The 24,303-nt window shown below is 36.0% G+C and overlaps 1 protein-coding gene across 1 annotated transcript in view; it reads left to right on the top strand.

Moving 5' to 3' along the window:
- Nucleotides 1-24,303, top strand: part of slit3 (slit homolog 3 (Drosophila)) — a 200,548-nt gene that overhangs the window by 134,579 nt on the left and 41,666 nt on the right. The window contains 8 exon segments of the mRNA XM_051860278.1: nucleotides 1,861-1,932; nucleotides 3,055-3,126; nucleotides 7,058-7,201; nucleotides 7,527-7,690; nucleotides 12,344-12,494; nucleotides 14,853-14,927; nucleotides 15,450-15,593; nucleotides 18,911-19,054. Coding sequence (XP_051716238.1) covers nucleotides 1,861-1,932; nucleotides 3,055-3,126; nucleotides 7,058-7,201; nucleotides 7,527-7,690; nucleotides 12,344-12,494; nucleotides 14,853-14,927; nucleotides 15,450-15,593; nucleotides 18,911-19,054 — 966 coding nt within the window.

Here is a 24,303-nt window from a genome sequence, read left to right as displayed (position 1 = left end):
TAACAGCAGCAGCAGCAGCAATAATAATAGTAGCAGCAATAATAATAGTAGAATCAGCAATAACAGCAGCAACAGTAATAACATCAGCAGCAGCAATAACAGCAGTAGCAGTAATAATAGTATCAGCAGTAATAGCAGCAGCAGCAGCAATAACAGCAGCAGCAGCAGCAGTAATAATAGTAGCAGCAGCAGCAGCAATAACAGCAGCAGCAGTAATAATAGTATCAGCAGTAATAGCAGCAGCAGCAGCAATAACAGCAGCAGCAGCAGAAGTAATAATAGTAGCAGCAGCAGCAGCAATAACAGCAGTAGCAGTAATAATAGTATCAGCAGTAATAGCAGCAGCAGCAGCAATAACAGCAGCAGCAGCAGCAGTAATAATAGTAGCAGCAGCAGCAGCAGCAATAACAGCAGCAGCAGTAATAATAGTAGCAGCAGCAGCAGCAATAACAGAAGTAGCAGTAATAACAGCAGCAACAGTAATAACATCAGCAGCAGCAATAACAGCAGTAGCAGTAATAATAGTAGCAGCAGTAATAGCAGCAGCAGCAATAACAGCAGCAGCAGCAGCAGTAATAATAGTAGCAGCGGCAGCAGCAGCAATAACAGAAGTAGCAGTAATAACAGCAGCAGCAGCAATAACAGAAGCAGCAGTAATAATATCAGCAGCAATAACAGAAGCAGCAGTAATAATAGTAGAAGCAGTAATAATAGTGGCAGCAGCAGCAATAACAGAAGCAGCAGTAATAATAGTAGCAGAAGCAATAACAGCAGCAGCAGCAGTAATAGTAGTAGTAGCAGCAGCAATAACAGAGCAGTAGCAGCAATAGCAGTAGCAGCACTAACAGCAGCAGCAGTAATAATAGTAGTAGCAGCAGCAATAACAGCAGCAGAAGTAATAATAGTAGTAGCAGCAGTAATAATAGCAGCAGCAGCAGCAATAACAGCAGCAGAAGTAATAATAATAGCAGCAGCAGCAATAACAACAGCAGTAATAACAATATTTTAAATTGTATGACTATTTCACAGTATTACTGTATTTATGACTGAATAAAGGCAGCCTTGGTGAGACTTCTTTCAAAAACATTTAAAAAAATCTTATCGACCCTAAACTTTTGAATGATAGCGTACATCCAAAAATCACTTTAAAATCAGCTGAACATTTCTTCTTTTGACAGATCTAGAGATATACACACTTTGTCCTTTTATACTTTTTTACCCTATGTATGAACTCTATACTTGCTGCAAGTGATCTCCTGTCAGCCACTTAGAAAAAAAATAATAGAAAAGTTCATAACATGCACAACAGTTTCCAGAGGAATGTCATCCTGCTCAAGAAAATCTGTATTTTAGACACAAATTCAGATATTTAATGAGAACTTCTCACCTCTGCTTTGGTTGTCATTCCTTGACATGAAGAGCTCAGATTTGTGAGAGAAACACACCTGAGAAAAAAATGAATTTGTGTACAGTTTTTGACAACCACTTCTCTTGGAATCATTGTGGAGTTAATCTCTACCTCAACAACCCAAAATTGAGAAACGCTGATATCTAGTATACATGACAGAAGACAAATCATTAGTTAATCACCCTCATGTCATTGTAACTGGTCCACACAGCTAAATTGCTGTATTCCAAATCATGTGATAGCTTTATATGTGAGAAGAAGTAAATGGTTTCCAATTTTTAAATGCTAATGATGGCCATCAGATAGTTTCTTATGTTCTTTTCCCCTCAGTATTGAGTTTGCTGGGTATTTATAGAGTATCGACATCCTGTCAGACAAATGTGCAAACCATCCCTTTGTTGGTCTAACAGTCAACTGTATTATCTCTATTTGTGTGTTTTATGTTATTACAGAGACCTGAGCAAGAATCAGATATCCGAGATTGCGGAAGATGCGTTTAGTGGCCTGCGCTCGCTCACTTCACTGTAAGTGTTTCTCACACAAAATGACACAACATATTAAAATTCATACAGCTGAGCTGCATAGCAATACATTTACATAGATAATAGGCGTGTGTAAATGTAGACAGTCAGGTGAAAGGACAGGTGTCGAATAAATCAGCTGACAGAGTGGAGACGAGACACCCCACTGTCTGCCTGCGTGTGTCTTTCACTGTGTGTGTGTGTGTGTGTGTTTACTGACATCTGCAGCAGCATGAACACAAGGGAGGACTTTCATTTAAATCACCTCAACAAGTCAGAAAGAGACAGAAGACTCAGTGTGCGCATATTAATTTGGTCAGATCTATTTCCCTCCGTCCGGCCCACACAGCTGTACATGAGACAGAGCTCATTTACACATGCCGCGTGATTAAAGAGACGCTGAGGGGAGGAAGATGGGCTGCAGTCTCTCGGGGAATAGGAATAAAGCAAAGAGGATGTCGTAAACACACAACCACACATTTGCTTGGAAATTAGAGAAATAGTTCAGCCAAAAGTGAACGTCCTTCAGAGCTTATATGAACTCAACTTATTCTTTGTTCTGTGAAACACAAAATACAATTACAAACTTCAAAAGGACACAGAAACACCATAAATTATCATATAAATGTTCTTTATGATTCATGCTTTGTGTCAGGAACAGACCGGAATTTGATTCATTGAGACATCTGCATGGCATGTTGATAAGAGAGGTATTAATATGTGATTTTTAAAATAATTTAATAATTAAATATATTTGTTCTTAATCAGATCTTTTCAGTGGTTCTCAAAAGCAACCTGAGTGATTTGTTTATCAATTAGACTGATCTGGCTCTATGATTAAACTCACAAGTCACATACTATACGGATAAAAATTATTAGAAAAATTGATTTTCTGACTGTCAAATTTCAGTCTGTTTCTCTCATACAGCTATATTGTATCTGAAGACTTTGAGGTTGAGTTCTATGAACCACATTTGATGATTCTTTTTACAATTTTGCCTCCTTTTTTAAAACATGAAAGCCCATACATACATGCTTGATGAGTTGCACATGGGTTACACATATTGAGACACTGTGGGTTGATTCATTGCTCTCTGTTTGCATTGTAACTGTGTTTGTCCATAGGGTCCTGTACGGAAATAAAATCGCAGAGATCCCAAAGGGACTGTTTGATGGCCTGGTCTCCCTCCAACTGCTGTGAGTGCTGCATTTGTGACACAATAACCTTCAATGTCAAGAAGATAATATCCTCTGTGTGTGTGTGTGTGTGTGTGTGTGGTCCTGGTAAACCTTGCGTCACGGGGACAAAATGTCCCCACAAGGATAATAATACCAGTCTTTTTTTGACCTTATGGATATTTTTTTTTCTGTAATGGGTAGGTTTGGGTTAGGGGATAGACTATACAGTTTGTACTAAATAAAAATCACTATGTCTGTGGAAAGTTCCCATAAAAAAATCTGAATCAGAATCAGAATGAACTTTATTCGCCAAGTGTAGAGAAATTAATATACAGCGAGGGTGCATTAAATTCATCAAAAGTGAAAGTAAAATCTTTTACATTGTTACAAAAGATTTATATTCCCAATAAATGCTCTTAAAGGATTAGTTCACTTCTGAATTAAAATTTCCTGATAATTTACTCACCCTCATGTCATCCAAGATGTTTATGTCTTTCTTTCTTCAGTCGAAAAGAAATGAAGGTTTTTGAGGAAAACATTCCAGGATTTTTCTCCATATAGTGGACTTCACTGGGGTTGAACGGGTTGAAGGTCCAAATGTCAGTTTCAGTGCAGCTTCAAAGAGCTCTACACGATCCCAGATGAGAAATAAGGGTCTTATCTAGCGAAACGATCGGTCATTTTCAAAAAATAAAAAAATAAACACTTTTTAAGCACAAATGCTCATCTTGCACTGCTCTGTGATGCGCCACGCATTACGTAATCTCGTTAGAAAGGTCACGCGTGACGTAGGCAGAACTGCAATTTGGACCTTCAACCCATTGGTAACTGTTGAAGTCCACTATATGGAGAAAAATCCTGGAATGTTTTCCTCAAAAACCTTAATTTCTTTTCGACTGAAGAAAGAAAGACATAAACATCTTGGATGACGTGGGGGTGAGTAAATTATCAGGAAATTTTAATTCTGAAGTGAACTAATCCTTTAAGGACTTTCATCAAAAATTCATCAAACAATCCAGAAATAAACTGTTTTCAACATTGATAATAATCATAAATGTTTCTTGAGCAGCAAATCATCATATTAGGATGATTTCTGAAGGATCATGTGACACTGAAGACTGGAGTAATGATGCTGAAAATTCAGCTTTGATCACAGGAATAAATTACATTTTAAAATATATTAAAATAGAAAACAGTTTATAATAATATTTCACAATATTACTGGGTTTTTTTGTTTGTTTGTTTGTTTGTTTTGTTTTTTCAAATAAACTGTATTTTTGATCAAATAAATGCAGTCTTGGTGAGCATAAGAGACTTCTTTTATAAACATTAAAATATTTTACCTGCCCCAAACTTCTGATCAATAGTGAACATTTTTTTTAAATACAGTTAATATTATACAATCTTAGCACCATAACAATTAGATTTTTCTTTTTTCAAATAGGAAAGTTGTTGTTAATAGTTAGTTAATAATAAGAATTGGAACCTAATCTAAAGTGTGACCAATATTTCTTATTCATTTTACATCATGCTTTACAATACGTTTAGTGAAGCATTTGGACTCATTGGTTTATAGGAGGCAGAACATTTCCCTCCGTTTCCTCATAAAAGGAAGTAAAGCAGTAAAAGAAGAGAGGAGAGCATGTACTGTTTTGGCTGAAAGGAGCATCAAGTTTATTCTCACTTCCTCATGGGGGAACACTCTCGACATCATTAGTATGTAAATTGGACTTGATTGCTAAACATGTCCCTCACACCTACTTATATTTGTGTAGACACGGAAACATTGCTCAGACATAATTCCTGCATTTAATGGTCCAAATTGAGGTGAATCTGTTGGCTCTAATGGGCCTGTTTCAGCTTATTCTAATGATTTGGGGAAAATTCTGATGGCTTCTGCTTTTCTTAACGTACACACTGCTGCCGCAGGCACAAAAATAAGCTCACATCACCTGTTATTATGCTTCTGAAACGCCATAGTTTTACTGGAGCGGCCCGACCCATGTTTTCACTGTGAACTGCCATAATGACACAAATTATCTGTGTTTTCAGCAATTAGAGTTCTTCATCCTTAATGGATTTTCTTAATAAGACCCTTTCAAAGGAGCACCTCAGGGTATTCCAGCTATTTCGCTATTTTAGTGTTCCTGTGTTTTTTTCTGTTGTATATGGTTTTATTCAAGCTTTTTTATTTTCTTTGGTGTTTGAGATACTCAAACCTAATTAGTTCACCCTGTGAGTTGACTAACGATGCATGCGTTTGCTCCAAGACAAAACCTCATTACAATGGCTTTCAGTAATTAAGCACATGACTGCGTTAGTCAATTGTCAGGCGGCCTGAACAGGAAAGACGTGAAGACGGCTGGAAGTCGGCGAGGAGCGCGTGACACGACAGGAGTGATGGCTGCAACTCCGGCAATTCATCGACAACACATTCACTGTAGTTTTGTTAAAATTTGCGATCTGTGAACCAAGTAAATTACAGCTATAGATTTGAATGCGTTTCTGATACTTACATCGAGTCACACAGCTTTGAGCACTTTGTGGATCCCACACCGTGATTGTTATTCCTGTTGCGGCACAGTGAAATCTATACACTGCTCGACTGATGCAGGGCAGATTACTGAATTTACTGTAACCATCATGCTCTCTGCTAGAGGCTCTGAAGCAAAACATAAAACCATGCAGAGAGAGCAACACTTTCCGCTCAGTCAGGCAAAGAGAAAATAAAAAGTCTTTATTGTCTCTTAAGTCTTTCGTGAAGTACCTGTAGGAAACATGCGCTTGGACTCAGGGACTGCACTGAAAGAGTGTTTGTATGGTGACTGAGACCTGTGTAACAGCCACACGTGCTCAGCTCAGTCCATGGACACTTTACAGTTTGCATCACAGCCTTCTGTAATATGCAATAAATAACCATCAGTCATCAAGAACAGCATACATAACACAATGACAGATTTACAGCAACTTAGGTATTTACGTTTTTGGGGTTTTTTACGTTGATTTTTGTTTTGCTTTCATTTGCTTGCTTTTGTTTTGCTTTTTGTTTTTCATTTTGTTTTCTTTTGCTTTGCTTTTTTGTTTTGTGTTTTGTTTTTAGCTTTGCTTTTATTTGCTTTGTTTTGCATTGTTTCGTTTTTGTTTCATCTTGCTTTGCTTTTTTGCTTTTCTTTTGTTTATAGCCTATTTGTTCTTTTGTTTAGCTTTTGTATTTAGTTTTGTTCCTTGTTTTGCTTTCATTTGCTTTACTTTGTTTTGTTTGCTTTTTTGTTCTGTCTTGTGTTTTGTTTTTTGCTTTGCTTTTTTGTTTCGCTTTCATTTGCTTGGTTTTGTTTTGCTTTTGTTTCTTGTTTTGTTTTTTCCTTTTGCTTTGCTTATTTGTTTTGTGTTTTGTTTTTTGCTTTGCTTTTTGTATTGCTTTCATTTGCTTTGTTTTCTTTTGCATTGTTTCATTTTCTTTTACTTTGATTTTTTGCTTTTCTTTTGTTTAGCCCTTTTGTTCTTTTGTTTTGCTTTTTTGTTATTTTGTTTTGTTCTTTGCTTTGCTTTTTGTTTTGCTTTCATTTGCTTTGCTTGTTTTGCTTTTTGTTTCTTGTTTTCTTTTGCTTTGCTTTATTGCTTTGCCATTTTTTGTTTAGCTGTTTTTGTTCTTTTGTTAATTTTTAATTGAATTTATTTAATTCAATTTATATGTGTACTTTTTTTGTATTTTATGAATTCACCATTGTGACAGTGTCAGTATTCATTTCACAATATTTGTGGGGGTTTTGTTTTGTTAATTAAACAATATGTGCATTGTACTGTAGAAAGTGTCTGTTAAGAGTGTAAATATAAACACAAAGCTTAATAAAATGTTTAGTTTTTTCCACTTGCTAGATCAGAGATAAAGTGTGTTTATACTGATGAGAAAAGCTTGTCATCTTAATGAAACTTCTGTTTACTCGTCCAGGCTCCTGAACGCCAACAAGATCAACTGTCTTCGGGTGAACACTTTCAAAGACCTGCAGAACCTCAACCTGCTGTCTCTCTATGACAACAAGCTTCAGACCATCAGCAAAGGCCTGTTCACCCCTCTGCGTGCCATCAAAACACTGTGAGTTAACACACACACACACAAACTCTCCATCCTTCACACCCACACTCAGTCCAGGAGACTCCAGTCTCTAAGCAACTGTTGAGCGGGACTGCATTCACCCTGCAATTAATTAGCTCCAAGTAGACGGCAAAACAACAACACCATTAACAGCAGCAAGATAAATGTGAACTAAACAAATGAAAACCTTACACTGAAAATAACAGTTCATGTTTATGAATGCACAGCAATCGTATTGTTATCACAGGATATTACTGTTTGATTGCACAGCCTCCCTTGACGCTAATTAAGCGTTTTGAGTTATTGTTATGTTCGCCTTCCACAGACACCTCGCTCAGAATCCCTTCATGTGTGACTGTCATCTGAAGTGGCTGGCCGACTACCTGTTTGACAATCCAATTGAGACCAGCGGAGCTCGATGCAGCCACCCGCGCCGCCTCGCCAACAAACGCATCAGCCAGGTCAAGGGCAAGAAGTTCCGCTGCACAGGTAGAGTTACACACATGTGCACTGTTTAAAGATGACTTTTTATGTAAAACAGGCCCTTTTACTTTGTATTTTGAGCTAAATGGAACAATATACTACAGTACTGTTAGTAGTAGGGGTGTAGCGGTACATGTATTCGTCACAGTTTGTACATACAGTCAGACGACGAATACAGTCAGTCACAGGCGATCCACACTCCAATCCAGAAGGGGGCGCACGCGGTAATGCAACACTCTTTGCTAACCGACACAACAGGAAAAAGTGCAGAAGAAGAAGAACAGACGATCTATGCATAGATATGTTTATGTGTAATCTCTCAACCAGTGTTTCAACCGCAGAAAGACATCAATAAAACAGCTTGAGATAATAACATCTCACGCAGCATTACATTTACCTCAGGCAAGTCATTCAGTGTCCACAGCATGTTAGTTCACTAGAGAAATGAAGCATTTCACTAAATATATGCACTATATTAGCTTATATATTAATTATATTTACTTCACCTGTTAGTAATGTCTTAATTATTTAATATATGTTTAATATGAAAACATGAAAACAAGTGATTGCCCACGTTTACATTCAGTATATTCAGCAGTTGTCAAAATACACAACCACTCAAAAGTTTGTTTTAAAAGAAGTCTCTTATGCTCACCAAGGCTGTATTTATTTGATCAAAAAAACAGTAAAAACAGTAATATTGTGAACTGTTATTACAATTTAAAATATATCTGTTTTCTAATTTATTATATTTTAAAATACAATTTATTCCTGTGATGACAAAGCCGAATTTTCAGCATCATTACTCCAGTCTTCAGTGTCACATGATCCTTCATTCTGTTATGATGATTTGCTGCTCAAGAAACATTTCTTATTATTACCAGTTGTGCTGCTAAATATTTTTTGAGGAAACTGTGAAACATTCTTTCAGGTTTCTTTGATGAATAGAAAGTTCAAAAGAGCAGCATTCATTTGAAATAAATTTTTGTTTGTTTCGTAACCATGTAAAAGTCTTTACTTGATCAATTTATTGCGTTTATTTCATTTTAAAAAAAGGTACAGTACATAATGTATGTAAAATCAGTGTTACATTAGTCAAAAAAGCTTAAAGGGTTAGTTCACCCCAAAATGAATATTCTGTCATTTATTACTCACCCTCATGCTGTTCCAGACCCTTAAGACCTTCGTTAATCTTCAGAACGCAAATTAAGATATTTTTGATGAAATCCGATGGCTCTGTGAGGCCTACATAGCCAGCAATGACATTTCCTCTCTCAAGATCCATAAAAGTAATGAAAACATATTTAAATCAGTTCATGTGAGTACAGTGGTTCAATATTAATATTATAAAGCGACGAGAATATTTTTGGTGCGCCAAAAAAAAACAAAATAACGACTTATATAGTGATGGCCGATTTCAAAACACTGCTTCAGGAAGCTTCGGAGCGTTATGAATCAGCGTGTCGAATCAGCGGTTCGGAGCGCCAAAGTCACGTGATTTCAGCAGTTTGTCAAGCGATCCGAATCATGATTCAACACGTTGATTCATAACGCTCCGAAGCTTCATGAAGCAGTGTTTTGAAATCGGCCATCACTATATAAGTCGTTATTTTGTTTTTTTTGGCACACCAAAAATATTCTCGTCGCTTTATAATATTAATATTGAACCACTGTACTCACATGAACTGATTTAAATATGTTTTTAGTACCTTTATGGATCTTGAGAGAGGAAATGTCATTGCTCTTTATGTAGGCCTCACGGAGCCATCGGATTTCATCAAAAATATCTTAATTTGCGTTCTGAAGATTAACGAAGGTCTTAAGGGTCTGGAACGGCATGAGCGTGAGTAATAAATGACAGAATTTTCATTTTTGGGTGAACTAACCCTTTAAGTTTAGTGAGAGGGTGGAAAATGGCCCTCTAAATTATGAGTGTTTTTCATCCAAGATACCTTGACTAACCTTATAAGAGGACTTAAGACAGTCGATTATGTGAATGACACAGAATTCAGCCACTGCCGCCCACCTGTCTCACCCTCAGCGAGTCCACTAGGCTGTGCTGATGCAGTGACTTGTTGATGGCTTGGAGTTCTGGCCCACCAATTGCTGCTCACATACTTCACACTGAGACTCCTCACATTGAACAACGTCCCTTTCCTTTTCTTATGTGAATGTGTGTGTGTGTGTGTGTGTGTGGCATACTCTGGCCTGGAGCAGTTCTTCTCACACACTGCCAGGTTTCAGAGTGCTAATAGGACAATGCTGGCTGTTCTGAAGCAGAATGAAGATGCCTTGTTAGAAGATGCTTTACGAGTCGGAACTGGCCCCCACACGCAGCCAAAAGCAGGGGCCCCTGAGGGAAATAATTTGGTGGGAGAAGTGCAGCCGCTGTTTGCTTTGATATTAAGCCACAGGTTTTTCTCATTAAAGTTCTGTCAGTACATCAGCAGCACAATAACAAGTGCAACAGCAGGCCCCTAGTGTGTGTTTCCACAGGCGTTACAAGTGTTTGCACATGAAAATCTGTGTTTTATGTGTGTGTATGTGTGTTGGCAGAGGGCTTTGCTCCACTCCTTTCTCCTCTGTGATGTCTTTATGTGTGTCTTTCCTAGTCCCTGTCTGTCTGTCTGTCTGTCTCTCTGTCTGTCTTTTCGGGCCTTGTATTCCCAGTGGGCTAATGTCCCAGTGACCGCGCTGGGACGAGGGAAAGGGGCCGGCCCGTCCGCCCGTGTGCATGGTGGCCCAGAGTTCTGGGCGGCTTCCTGGCTGCTGTGTCCTGGCTGCTCCCTCCTCCTCCTCCTCCCCGCCTCTCCGTCCCGCTCCGCTCCTCCACTCTGGCCTCTGGTGCAGCTGTCTCTTGTGCTTGATCTAACCATGTGCCGCCGCCTACACAAGCCTCACATGGTTCCGTCAAGCACCAGGGACCGCTGGACACACTCGCACACAGCATGGCATTCTGGGATATGTGCGGTGGCTCCTCTCTTTGCCACCATGAGGAGTGAAGGTGGCGTTCTTTAACCCGGGAACAACGGATGGCTTGTGAAGAGCTCTAGCTACGTTCTCCGTCTGCATTTCAAAGGGCGTTTTTAAGTTCGCTCTTGTAGACATTGGGCTTTGGCTAGAAGCATCAGGGCAGCCGAACAGAGATGGTGGGAATAAGATAAACAGTGGCAGGCGAGTGATGGCTGATGGGAAGCAGACTTATCGCGGGCGGCCAGAACCTCGTGTGTTTTCCTGTCAAAACACTTCTTAGCGCCAGACCTCCAATACCTGACCTCTCGCTCGATGGCGCCGTTATCTTTAAAGAAATCCAGACGATGAGGTTGTGTGACTTTGCCTGTTTGTGGGCGTGTTTGTAGGTGTAAAGAACAAAATCTAAATATTTATTCCTATTTATTATGCGAGTGAATCTCACGAAAACAGGTTCATTATTCAGGTCAAGTCCCATTATTTGAAATCTATTTACAGCTCTTTTTTATATATAAATATCTGCATGATATGTACACATTGGCATATTTTATGAAGACAAAGACGCAAAAATGTGCTGATATGTTTTGCATATTTTTCTAAAGATAACAAAGTCATTATTAAGACAATTAAGTTTATTTCCCCCAAATTCTCATTACTGTGATACATTACAGGTATTTTATTGGAGATTTTTTTGTAAGTCCCATTATATGAAATTTGAACAATATTGCATATTTTTTTTTATATAAATATCTGCATGATATGTACACATTGGCATATTTTAAATAGACAAATATGCAAAAATGTGCTCATATTTTATGCATAATTTTATAAAGATAGTTCAATAATGATTTTTATAAAGATCATTATTTAGACAATTAAGCTAATTTCCTCCAATTTCTCATTACTGTAATACATTTCAGGTATTTTATTGAAATTTGAACTATATTAAAGTATTTTTTGTAAAAAAAATTAAATTAAAATAAAATAATTTGCATGCTATGTACAATTATGAAAAATTGTGGTCATATATTTGACATATTTTTTATTAAGATTACAAAGCCATTAAGCCATTATTAATACAATTAAGCACATTTCCCCCAAATTCTTATTACTGTAATAGATTTCAGACATTTTGCTTTGAGATTTTTTCTTTTTATATAAATAGCTGCATTATATATACAAATTTAAAATTATGCAAAAATGTGTTTATATATTTTGCATATTTTTAAAGATTAAAGTCATTATTAAGACAATTAAGCTAATTTGTCCCAATTTCACATACATTTCAGATGTTTTATTCAAGACTTTATCTCAATTCCTATTTGAAAAATGAGTTATTACAGTTCTTTTTTATTATATTACTATAAAAATCACTTATTTAAAATGTAAGTATAAAGTCAGTACAACAGAAAAAAAAAAAAAAAATATATATATATATATATATATATATATAAATGAAGCCTTTTTGCAAAAAAAATTAAATATATATTTTTATATAAATATAATATATATATATATATATATATATATATATATATATATATATATACATATATATAATTTATTTATTTATTTTAATTTTTTTTTGGTGATCTGGACATGTGACTGAGATTAAACCGTGTGCGTGACGAGTTGAATAAGCTGTTTGAATGTCCGTCTTTCTCTGTTTGTGTCTTGTGTGTTTGTTAGGTGCGGAGGACTACCGCAGTCGTCTCAGCGGCGAGTGTTTCCAGGACCTGGTTTGTCCCGAGCGTTGTCGATGTGAAGGAACGGTGGTGGACTGCTCGAACCTCAAACTCACCAAGATACCCCCTCACCTGCCTGAGCACACCACTGACCTGTAAGAGACACGCATTTCAGCTTACAAACACACCCAGCGACCCCATCAATCATTCTCCAGAACATTCAGCATTTACAATCTCACCTCACTAATTCTTTCGGTGTCCCTCTGTCCCAGAGGCCTCATCTCTCTCTCTTGTCCTCTGATTACGGGGTCTTGTGCCCGGCTGAGTTGTGGTGAATGAATGTCCGAGGCCTCTCCCAGGCCATTAACCACTCAGCTGCGTTTTCCCTGGGCAGAGCTAGACGGGTTGACAATGCGTTTGCCCTTGTGTTCATGTGTAGAGGACACATCAGGGTTTTCCCTCTGCAGTCCCATCAACTCGAGTCATCTGTCACACTTTCTCTGTCTCTCTCTCTGTCTTTCTGCGGCTCAGTGACTACAGCTTGCACCCGCTAGCACAGCTGCTTATTTATAGAGCTCTTGCGGGAATGCTTGCAACCAGGAACCAGCACTTTATGTCTGATGTGCTTTCCCGTGGCAGGCCCCGCTAGGGAAACCAGCCCTGGGGGAAACAAAAAGACAGCCATGGTGCATTTACTAGACTCTACTCTTACTAATGTTTGGGAAGTCTCTCTCAACCTTGTCTAGACCTTTTCTGCACCTGTCTGTGTTGGGAATGGGAGTCTAGCTTACTGCATGCTGTGCAGTATATACTGCTGTCTACTTTTTATCATTTTCTGGTTATATTTCTGGGAAGTCATAATTACGTCAACTGCGTCCAAACTAGATTTGCCAGAGCATGATTTCCTACATAAAATTCAACAAGATTTTTTAAGTGCTATATTTACAATTTAATGAATAAAGAATGTCCGTCGGGTTTGTTTTTGCTTTGTTTATATTTAATTTATGAAGTATATTATATTGTTATATATTGTACAGTACTATTGTATTTTGTACATGCAACTTAATTTTATTGTAAATGAAAAGAAAAAATAATTAATTTAAAAAAAATGTATATACAGATGCTGCATTCATTGCATCCAAATGTGTCACACACACGTCCTGAAAAGTGAAGCCCACGCATTTCGGTCATAAACCCCGCCCTCTACATGTAATCGAATGGGACGTGAACCAAAGAAAAAATCCAATTACACCTCAAATAATTTTTTTACAAGCATGGTTTCTGTCTTTTTAGGTAGCTCTCATCACAAAGACGCAAGTTTAAGTGTTCATTTTTCCATTAAGTTTGGTTTTAGTTAGCGATTTGATGTTATAAAAGCTGGGTGTAATGTCATGATTGACAGCTGTGCTTGCGATTGGGTCTGCAGGAGTGTGGGCGGGACCTTAATACCACGGCTCCACCTCAGGATAATTACTGCACAGACTCAGGCTCTGGATTAAGTAATCGGCAACAACTGTTTCTGGGATATTTTGGCTTCTTTTTTTTTACAGTGGAAAGAAGGAATCATAGACTTTTTTTTACAGTCTATGATTGCATCCAACATGTTTTCTCACTGACACGTCCCCAACTTGGAAATTCAGGGCATGTAGAAAATCTTGAGTTTCCCAACTTTGCAGTGACATACATGTGCTCATAAACTCACAAATATGATCTATATAAGATTTAAATAAATACTCATAAATACAATGACTTGAATGTACCAATTTTGGCAGATGTGTAACATCTTCAATGTACTACATTCAAAGATAAAATGTATAGTAGAATGGGGTTTTTCAAACTTTTTTGATATTTTAATGAATAAATGCCCAATTATACTGTCAAAAAATAACCTGAAAATATTTTAAAATGAATTTAGTTTTCCTGTTAGGGTGCGGAAATATTAATAATGTTAATTCGGTACATTTATTTTATTTTTTATTTCATTTTTTTAAATTTAATTTAATTTTATTATTTTATTTAATTTTATTTTATTTTAAACCCCTGGTATAAAGTAGAATGTCATTCCAAAATACGCCATCTGTTTCTCTGTCATACTCTTTTCCTGTCTTCTTTTATCTGCATAGCCCATTAGCCCGGCCTCTTCCACATCCACGGTTATTATTTGCAAAAGTGTCCTTCATATTGATATCACCGGTGATGAGGGACAGATGAATGTGTATGAGAGTCACGTATCCACACCAGAGAGAGCGATACTGATTTTTCATTACGATGACATCACAGTCCTAATTATACAGCGTCTCCCACATAAGAGACTTGAAGACTGAAACAGAGACAGCGTCTCATCATCTTTTTCCATCATCCTTAGCTCTTTTGTCTCCATCTCACTCCTACATGCTCCAGTGAGGTTTACTTGTGCTTTTTGCTGTGAGACTTAATCTTATTATTATACCTTGTGAGGACTCTACTTACTCTTGAACTATTAACCTCTGTCTCTCGATCTCTTTCTACTCCAGACGGCTGAACGACAATGAAATCCCCATCCTAGAGGCTACAGGAGCCTTCAAGAAGCTCCCAAACCTGCGCAAGATGTACGAACGGGTTTATTTCTTCTTTTCATTTGAAGGGTTTGGCTGCTGAATGACATTGGCGTATTTGGGAAATTCAGCTTTGTATGAAGTGAATGCAGTGAAAGCTTCTGGAATATTCCAACCTAATGGGCAAAAGCATGCAGTGATTTACTGGCAGGCAATATTTGGAGCTCACTCCAAAATTGAAAAAAGCGGTATTCGCTCAGGAAGAAGACCGGTGATTTATCATGCATGAAATTGCTTACTATCTAGCACAGTTATAAATTGGGCAGATCTAAAAGACCGACCTTACATTTTACTGTAGCATGGTTTAAAATTAAGCTGTGAATCATCATAAACGTGTGTTTAGGATACAACCACAACCTATTTATATGAGGAAACAAAGAAATTTCCACTGTACCATTGCAACCTGTGCTTTCTGCCATTTGTCAAAATAATAAATAGTGCATTTGAGACACATTAAAAGTGCATGTGCGTCAGAGCGCAGGGGAGTTGATGCTTTCTTGAATTCTGTGTTTGCAGAAACTTGAGTAATAATAAACTCCGGGACATCCGTGAGGGGGCATTTGATGGAGCCGGAGGTGTTTTGGAGCTGCTGTTGACTGGAAACAAGCTGCAGACAGTGAGCGGACGGATGTTCAAGGGTTTGAGTGGCCTCAAAACACTGTGAGTATCGCCACCGTTTTAAAGTGATAGTTCATCCAAAAAATTTAAATTATGTAATCATTTACTCACCCTCAAGTCACCCTGTATGAGTATGAGAAGATATTTTGAAGGATTTGTTCACTTCACAATTAAAATTTCCTGATAATTTACTCACCCCCATGTCATCCAAGATGTTCATGTCTTTCTTTCTTCAGTTGAAAAGAAATTAAGGTTTTTAAGGAAAACATTCCAGGATTTTTCTCCATATAGTGGACTTCAATGGGGTTCAACAGGTTGAAGGTCCAAATGTCAGTTTCAGTGCAGCTTCAAAGAGCTCTACATGATCCCAGACGAGGAATAAGAGTCTAATCTAGCAAAACAATCAGTCATTTTCTAGAAAAAATAAAAATTATATACTTTTAATCACAAATGCTCGTCTTGCAGTCGCCACGCATTACGTAATCACGTTGAAAAGGTCGCGCGTAACGTAGGCGAAAGTACCACGGTAAGGTGAAAAACTCCATCGCATTTTCTCCTCAAACTTCAAAATTGTCCGACATTGTTGTTTTACCTTTTTCTTTTTTGTAAAGGCCATTTGACTTAGTCTTTGCATGTTCGCTTCGCCTACGTCACGCGTGACCTTCCAACGTGATTACATAATGCGTGGCAAGTGCAAGGCAGGCATTTGTGGTTAAAAGTATATAATTTTTATTTTTTCTAGAAAATGACTGATTGTTTTGCTAGATTAGACTCTTATTCCTCGTCTGGGATCATGTAGAGCTCTTTGAAGCTGCACTGAAACTGACATTTGGACCTTCAACCCGTTCAACCCCAGTGAAGTCCACTATATGGAGAAAAATCCTGGAATGTTTTCCTTAAAAAATCTTTTTGTGTTCAATAGAAGTAAGAAAGTCGTACAGGTTTGGAACAACATGAGGGTGAGTAAATGATAACAAAATCTTCATTTTTGGATGAACTATCCCTTTAAGCTCATTTTTCAAAAACCAACCCTGCTTTTCCTGTTATCCTGCTCATTAAAATGAAGATAAGTCTCCGAGCCACGTTCACATGCATATATTCACTCAACTCTGAATATAAATGCACAAACACTAGTTACGGCATTGGAAATGTGCTCTAAGGAATTGCTCTTATAGGCTTATTTAGAAACAAATTTTCAAGAAAAATTGCCCACTCTCAGCAAAAACCAAACTGTGATCGTCAGGTTTAATCAAGACGTTGACCGCATGAAGTTATTCTAAGAAATGAACAGGCATAGACGTCCCCTATGCTGGTCTGCTACCGGGAACAAAGATGCTAATACAATGCATATTCTGAAGCCTGGTGGTTAGAAAAAGCCTTCCTAAGGTCTGCTGCCGCTCTAATTAGCTTAATTGGAGAGAAAGGAGTGCATAGGAGCAAATGAATGGAATCATGGTCCTGCAATATTGGATTTAGTGGCTTTCAAATCCCAGGAGTATGTGTCCAAATTGAGTTTGCTCGTCTCAGATCCCTGTTTGTCAGAGTTTAATGCCGAATTTGCTGCTTTCAGGTTTTCATCACGGCAGACTCTGGTTTGCATTTAGCCTGTTTGTGCTGCTGAAGGCCTTTAGGAGACCCTGATTGTTTTGGGCACCTCGCCCCTCCCCATCCACACGCACACGCACACAAACTCATCTTATCTTGTCAAGCAGTGAGCTGCCTCAGCGCGCCGCGTCTGCTGCACAGACAGAATCTCAGGGAGCAGACGCACATGGTTACAGCACAGGCCGAGATCGCTCCAAGATAATCGTCATGCACAGACTCGTTTACCTAGCAATCTTACCGACTAGACTAAACCAGGACTTATGTTGTTTAATTAAAGCTGACTATAATTAGCATGCACCAACTCAAAGTCTACAGCTAAAACAAAACTTTTTTTGCATTATTAGACCAGCTGAATTATGATTTTTTTTTTTTTTTTGTATAGTCCATATAAAAATCAATGTGATAAGTGGGTTTTTCCTAAGAGAAGACACCAAAAATATAATATAATATAATGTAATATAATATAATATAATATAATATAATATAATATAATATAATAATGTGGTAACACTTTACAATAAAGTTAATTTGTTAACTAAAGTAGTTAACTAATGAAACCTTATTATAAAGTGTTACATATATAATATAATATTACGTAATATAATATAATATAATATAATATAATGTAATATAAAATAGTATAATATAATATAGTGTAATATAATATAACGTAATATATAATATAACATAATATAATATAGTATAACGTATAATATAATATAATATAGTATAATATAACATAACAAACATGATATAATATAATGTAATATAACGTAATATAGTATAATATAATATAAATTAACAAACATAATATAATATAATATAATGTAATATAGTATAATATAATGTATAATATAATATAATGTAACATAACATAACATAATATAATATAATGTAATATAACGTAATATAGTATAATATAATGTATAATATAAAATAATATAGTGTAATATAATATAGTACAATATAATGTAACATAATATAATATAATATAACATAACTTAATATAATGTAATATAATGTAATATAATATAAAGTAATATAGTATAACGTATAATATAATATAATATAACATAATATCATGTAATATAGTATAATATAACGTATAATATAATGTATAATATAATATAATATAATATAATAACTTTTAAAATGTAGCCTATATAGAGTGTACTGGTGTAAAAAAAAAAAGTTATGTATATTTTATGATAATATATAATTGTCATCATAATCATAATGTAGCCTATAAAAAGTTATTTATAAAAAATATATACATCATTTTTAAATGTTTACAATATATGTGACAGACTTTTCATAAAGGCTACAAATGCATAGCTTATTGTTGTTGTTTCTCACAAAGTGTCGAATACAATGTAGACAAAAACCTGACCCAAGCACACACAATGCTTTATACAGTACATTATCATTCGTTTGAATGCTCTGATACACAGCAAGTGCATTTCTTGTAATCTCACAGTGATCAAATCACTGCCAATCCATCATGCAAAAACTCCTGTCTCTGTATACAGCTACTTTCCTCCTTTATATCGGTGTGTATATATACCTACCCACTGTATGCATGCCATATCGTCTCAAGATAATTGACATGTCAGCAATCATACCATAAAACCACCATTGACTTATTACATTACAGCAGCCATACAGGGTCTCATAAACTCTATAGTCGTCCCTCCCCGTGAGCTGTGTGCTGCTGTCTGTCAATGTGATCCAACCTGCCTCTGTGTTCCCATCAGGATGCTGAGGAGTAATCAGATCAGCTGTGTGGATAACGCCACCTTCACCGGCCTGAGCTCCGTGCGCCTGCTTTCCCTCTACGATAACCGGATCTCCACTATCGCCCCTGGAGCTTTCAACACCCTGCATTCCCTCTCCACCATGTAAGTCCTCCACCCTCACACACACACACACACACACATTCCCGTCTGTGTCATGGGTTCACTCCATCAGTTATGCATCCATAATCAACAACTAAATACTTTAGTGCTAAAAAAAATTTAATAATAATTCCTAAGAATTAGAAATTTAAAACGAAACGATCTCTACTGCCTAATAAACTATTCATTGAAGTTGCTGTATCGGTACCAACCCACAAACGAGTTCGTTCAAATATTCACAAAGACGCAGGAAGTCAAACACAGTCTGACGGGTCACGCACCACCACCAATCAAGTGCTTATTATATCTTCATATGCAAAGCGGATGAGGATGTGGTTCAGGCAAAAAAGTCTTATTGTTTGCAGATGTTTTTCAAAATTATGAGGTTATGTTTTCTTGTCTCGGTTGAAAACGGTTGTTCTTGAACCTCAGATGAAAACATTTTGGCGTGCCCCCCGGGGCAGGGTGAATTATTCAAAAATGGCTAAAAAGGAAAATTGCTCTGCTGTCTAAAAATGGACTAAAATTTTGTGCAATGAGGATGTCCTTACAAAGGCAAATGTAAGGAATTAATTCTTCTGCCATGTCGTTTTTGCTTTTGATTGTGTGCTGTAGAAGAATTGGGAGCAGCTGGAGAAAATGATGTGCGGTACATTTTTAATACAGATTAATATCTGTGTAGCTTTTTGCGGGGGGTGTAAACAAAGAACTGATAAACAAAAAAAATGAACTCTAGTGTGTCACAGCCCTGAGGGAACGACAAGAAAGAGAAAGATCAACGCGGAAAACTGAAAGAGATCTCACAGATGTTCGTAGATAAACAGATGCTGTTAAGCATTCAAAATAACTTCTGGTGGAATCATAATTTAGAAGAAAAAACTGGAAATGATGACTGCCAACACAGCGAGCATCTGTAACCGTTTGAATTATCATATCAGGCTGTATTCCTGGCACACAATACGTCGTGCAACAATACACATGGTTCTCTTTTTCATTGAGTGAACCCGGCCTACTAACTGAAATATGTGAGCAGAGACTCTCAGACTGTTCTGATTTGCATGGAGTGTCATTCCTTCCATTCTGAGCATCTAATCAAGTTTAGTATTCATAAACAACAGGAAGAATTTACACAATGAAGTCATCCAGTCAGAGTAATGTACATCTTTTCTGTCAAAAGCATAAACAACTTTAACTTCTTAAACCATACAAGTGCTTTTTGTAGCTTACCACTATAGCACAGATACACTGTAAAAAAAAAAAAATCCTCGTGAAATTTACGGTAAAAAAAACGGCAGCTGTGGTTGCCAGAAATTTACCGTTAAAAATACGGTAGCAACATTTTAGGTTTTTACAGGACAGCACTTAGTTTTTTTGTCTTTTTTACAGTTCAAAACCATATCATTTAAAGGTTTACATTGTAATAATTACGGTTCATAACGGTTTATTTTACACACTGTAAAAAAAAAAATCTGTTAAATTTACAGTAAAAAACCCGGTAGCTGTGGTTGCCAGAAATTTACTGTAAAAAATACGGTAGCAACATTTTATGTTTCATAGAATTAAAGTAAATTTAAAACTTATTTCATTAACTGATATAATGTTAATTTACCAACCTATTGAAGTACTAATATCTGATTTTGTACCTTTGTAATACACTGACAACCACCAAACACAGTGGTGATGAGAGTCACATGATGAATCACAAGCAGCTTTTCTACAAGCTGAGAAGGACAATAATATATAGTGTCATTCACATAAACACTAAACACCTTAACGGTAACACACATGAAAATTTAAAAATGCAATAAACATTAATTTAACAACATTAGATGTAACATAAAACCCTAATGTACATAACTGATTAGAAAAAACTAAGAAAATACATCAAATGTGAAAGGGTTAGTTCAGCCAAAAATATATTCTGTGATTAATTACTCACCCTCATGTCGTTCCACACCCGTTCATCTTCAGAACACAAATTAAGATATTTTTGATAAAATCTGATAGCTCAGTGAGGCCTGCATTGACAGCAAGATAATTAACACTTTCAAACGCCCAGAAAGCTAATAAAGATACATTTAAACCAGTTCATGTGACTGCAGTGGTTCAACTTTAATGTTATAAAGCGACTAGAATACATTTTGTGCACCAAAAAAATGAAATAACGTCTTTATTCAACAATATCTAGTGATGGGCGATTTCAAAACACTGCTTTATGAAGCCTCAAAGCTTTGCAAATCTTTTGTTATGTCTTTCTTTGTATCAAACTGCCAAAGGCACGTGATTTCAGTAAACAAGTCTTCGTTACATCACAAGTGTCGAAACGTTTCGAAATGTCAATGGTTCCCGTGACTTTGGCAGTTTGATACACACTCCGAACCACTGATTCGAAACAAAAGATTCGTAAAGCTTCATGAAGCAGTGTTTTGAAATCGCCCATCACTAGATATTGTTGAATAAAGTCGTTATTTTGTTTTTTTGACACACAAAAAGTATTCTCGTCGCTTCATGACATTACGTTTGAACCACTGTAGTCACATGAACTGTTTTAAATGTCTTTAGTAGCTTTCTGGGCACTGAAAGTGTTAATTGTCTTGATTGTCACGAGCCATCGGATTCTATCAAAAATATCTTAATTTGTGTTCTGAAGATGAACGAAGGTCTTACGGGTGTGGAATGACATGAGGGTGAGTAATTAATGACACAATTTTCATTTTTGGGTGAACTAACCCTTTAAGTATCACGCAGGGAATTCAGGGAATGTCAGTTTACGTTTTTTCACTGTATATTCTACAATGACTTATTTTTCACTTCCAAAATCTGTAAAATTTAACAGTATTTTACTGTAAAATTACATTAAATGTTCCATTAGATCTATTACAGTTATTCGCCGTATATAGTCATGTTTCATTTTGTTATATATTATTTTATAATATTTCCTATATATCATGAATTTTGGTTTTGTTTTTCGTTTAAAAAATACAAAAATCCTCCACGCACAGTGTATTCTTTATTTGTGTCAATTCAGCTAAGTGGACTTAGTGGGTAACACTTTACTTAAAGACTTTATATACAGTATAATTCATTATAAATATTTTTAATTAATGAATTATGCCTTATAATGGTCTCATGAATAATTGTAATACATTATAATACGTATCTAGTCATTGAACACCTTTAGAAAATATAATGCATTAAAACACATGATTTGTAGATTTGTAAATATTATAATGCATTTACTTTAACTTTGGTTACAGTTATGTATGAAAATATATAATGCATTATAAAGTACATTATGAATAACTTTCTAATACATTATAAAGGCTTTAAGTAAAGTGTTACCGAAACCTGTATTACTGTATGGAAACTGAACAACACATTCAAATCTTCCTCACTTCTTATGCCATAAAGCTAGTCAGTTGTGCTTTTTTTCTTTCAGAATCTTTATTTTTCATTCGCTCTTTGCTTTGCCAGCTCTCTAATTACCCAGCGGCTGACACAGCCATGTCCATTTCAGGACAGGGCAGCTAAAAATATCTAGAGAGAGAGAGAGAGAGAGAGAGAGAGAGAGAGAGAGAGTAAGGCCTCCCCAGCTATTCTCTTCCCACAGTAGTGCAGCAGACATGTTGGGCACACTTCCCTCCTTCTTCTCTCTCACTCCATCATTCATCCCTCCACCTCTGCCAAAATTAGAGCAGAGCGGGAGAGTGTTTCCGGTAGGAGAGTTTGCAGGGCTGAAGCGAGCAGACAGGACAGAGGTTACTTTTGTGTGCTCACATTTGTGATTATCACAGTAAAAATAGCTGTTTTGTCAGCTATGTCCCATTTATTAAATTTAGCAGGATAAGTAGTCTTTAATATCTAGTTTGTGATATCATTCCCTAAGCAAACGTTCTTTCTCTCAACCTGTCTTGTGTTTCTTTGCCCCACACTGTAAAAAAAGCATAAAAAAGGTCATTTTCTGGCAGCAGGTGCGCAGAACATGTCTGTTTAAAAACAGAAAAAAACTGTATTTTATTACTGTAATTCTACACAAAATCTCCTTATAATCCCATAAAATATTTTACTTTTAACATACATTAATTGTTAGAATACAGTCATACACCTCTAAAACACACACTGTTAAAACAAACAAACAAACAAAAAAAAAACAGCTGTAGTTGCCAGAAGTTTACCGTAAAAAATACAGTAGCAACATTTTAGGTTTTACAGATTTAACTTAAATTTACATACTTCATTAACTGATATAATGTTAATTTACCAACCTAATGAAGTACTAACATCTGTCTTGTATCTTTTGTAATACACTGACAACCACCAATAACAAACAGTGATGAGAAAGTCACATGACGAATCACAAGCAGCTTTTCCACAAGCTGAGTAGGTTAATATTAATATATAGAAGGTGCACATTGTCATTCACACAAACACTAAACACCATCATAGTAACACACATGACATGAGAAAAAATGCAATAAACATTAATTTAACAACATTAGATGTAACATAAAACCCTAATGTACATAACTGATTAGAAAAAACTAAGAAGAAACAGTTATTTCAACGAAAATACATCAAATGTGAAGTATCAGGGAAGTCTGGGAATGTCAATTTACGGTTTTTCACTGTAAATTAAACAATGACTTGTTCTTTTTTTACTTCCAAAAACTGTAAATTTAACAGTATTTTACTGTAAAATTACATTAAATGTAATCTATTATAGTTATTCACCATATATAGTACAGAAACTTTCTGTTAACAAATTAACAGTACTGTATTTTTACAGTCTTTTACCGTTAAAATCACAATCATTTTTTACAGTATATATACTATTATTTAACTTTAAAATAATAAATAAAAAACTCGTTTTAACCAGCACTATCTTAAATGGTAAGAAAAACATGTTGAATGACTGCAGATTTCTATAGTTATACATTCATTTCATTTTTTCTATTTTTACAGAAAAAATCTGTAAAATATTAATCAACATTTTATGTAAAATTACACATTGTTCTGTAAAAATACAGAAAATTTGTAATACCAAAATACAAGAAATTTAATAGTGGAAATTTAAATAACAGCAAATATCTGTAAAACAACAGGTATTTTTATTGTATAATGACAAAACAGGAAAATTCTGTAAAAACAAAATACATACCATTACCTGTAAAATTACATTTATTTTTAACAGTGGACCCTCATGTACAGAAAGTGATGTAGGAAAATAATTAAAGGCAAATACATTTCTGGTG

Source organism: Ctenopharyngodon idella, chromosome 14 (genome assembly GCF_019924925.1).
Source record: "Ctenopharyngodon idella isolate HZGC_01 chromosome 14, HZGC01, whole genome shotgun sequence".
In the NCBI taxonomy this organism is placed as follows: Eukaryota; Metazoa; Chordata; class Actinopteri; order Cypriniformes; family Xenocyprididae; genus Ctenopharyngodon; species Ctenopharyngodon idella.
Note: the sequence above shows the minus strand (reverse complement) of the source record. Positions and strands in the feature narration are given on the sequence as shown.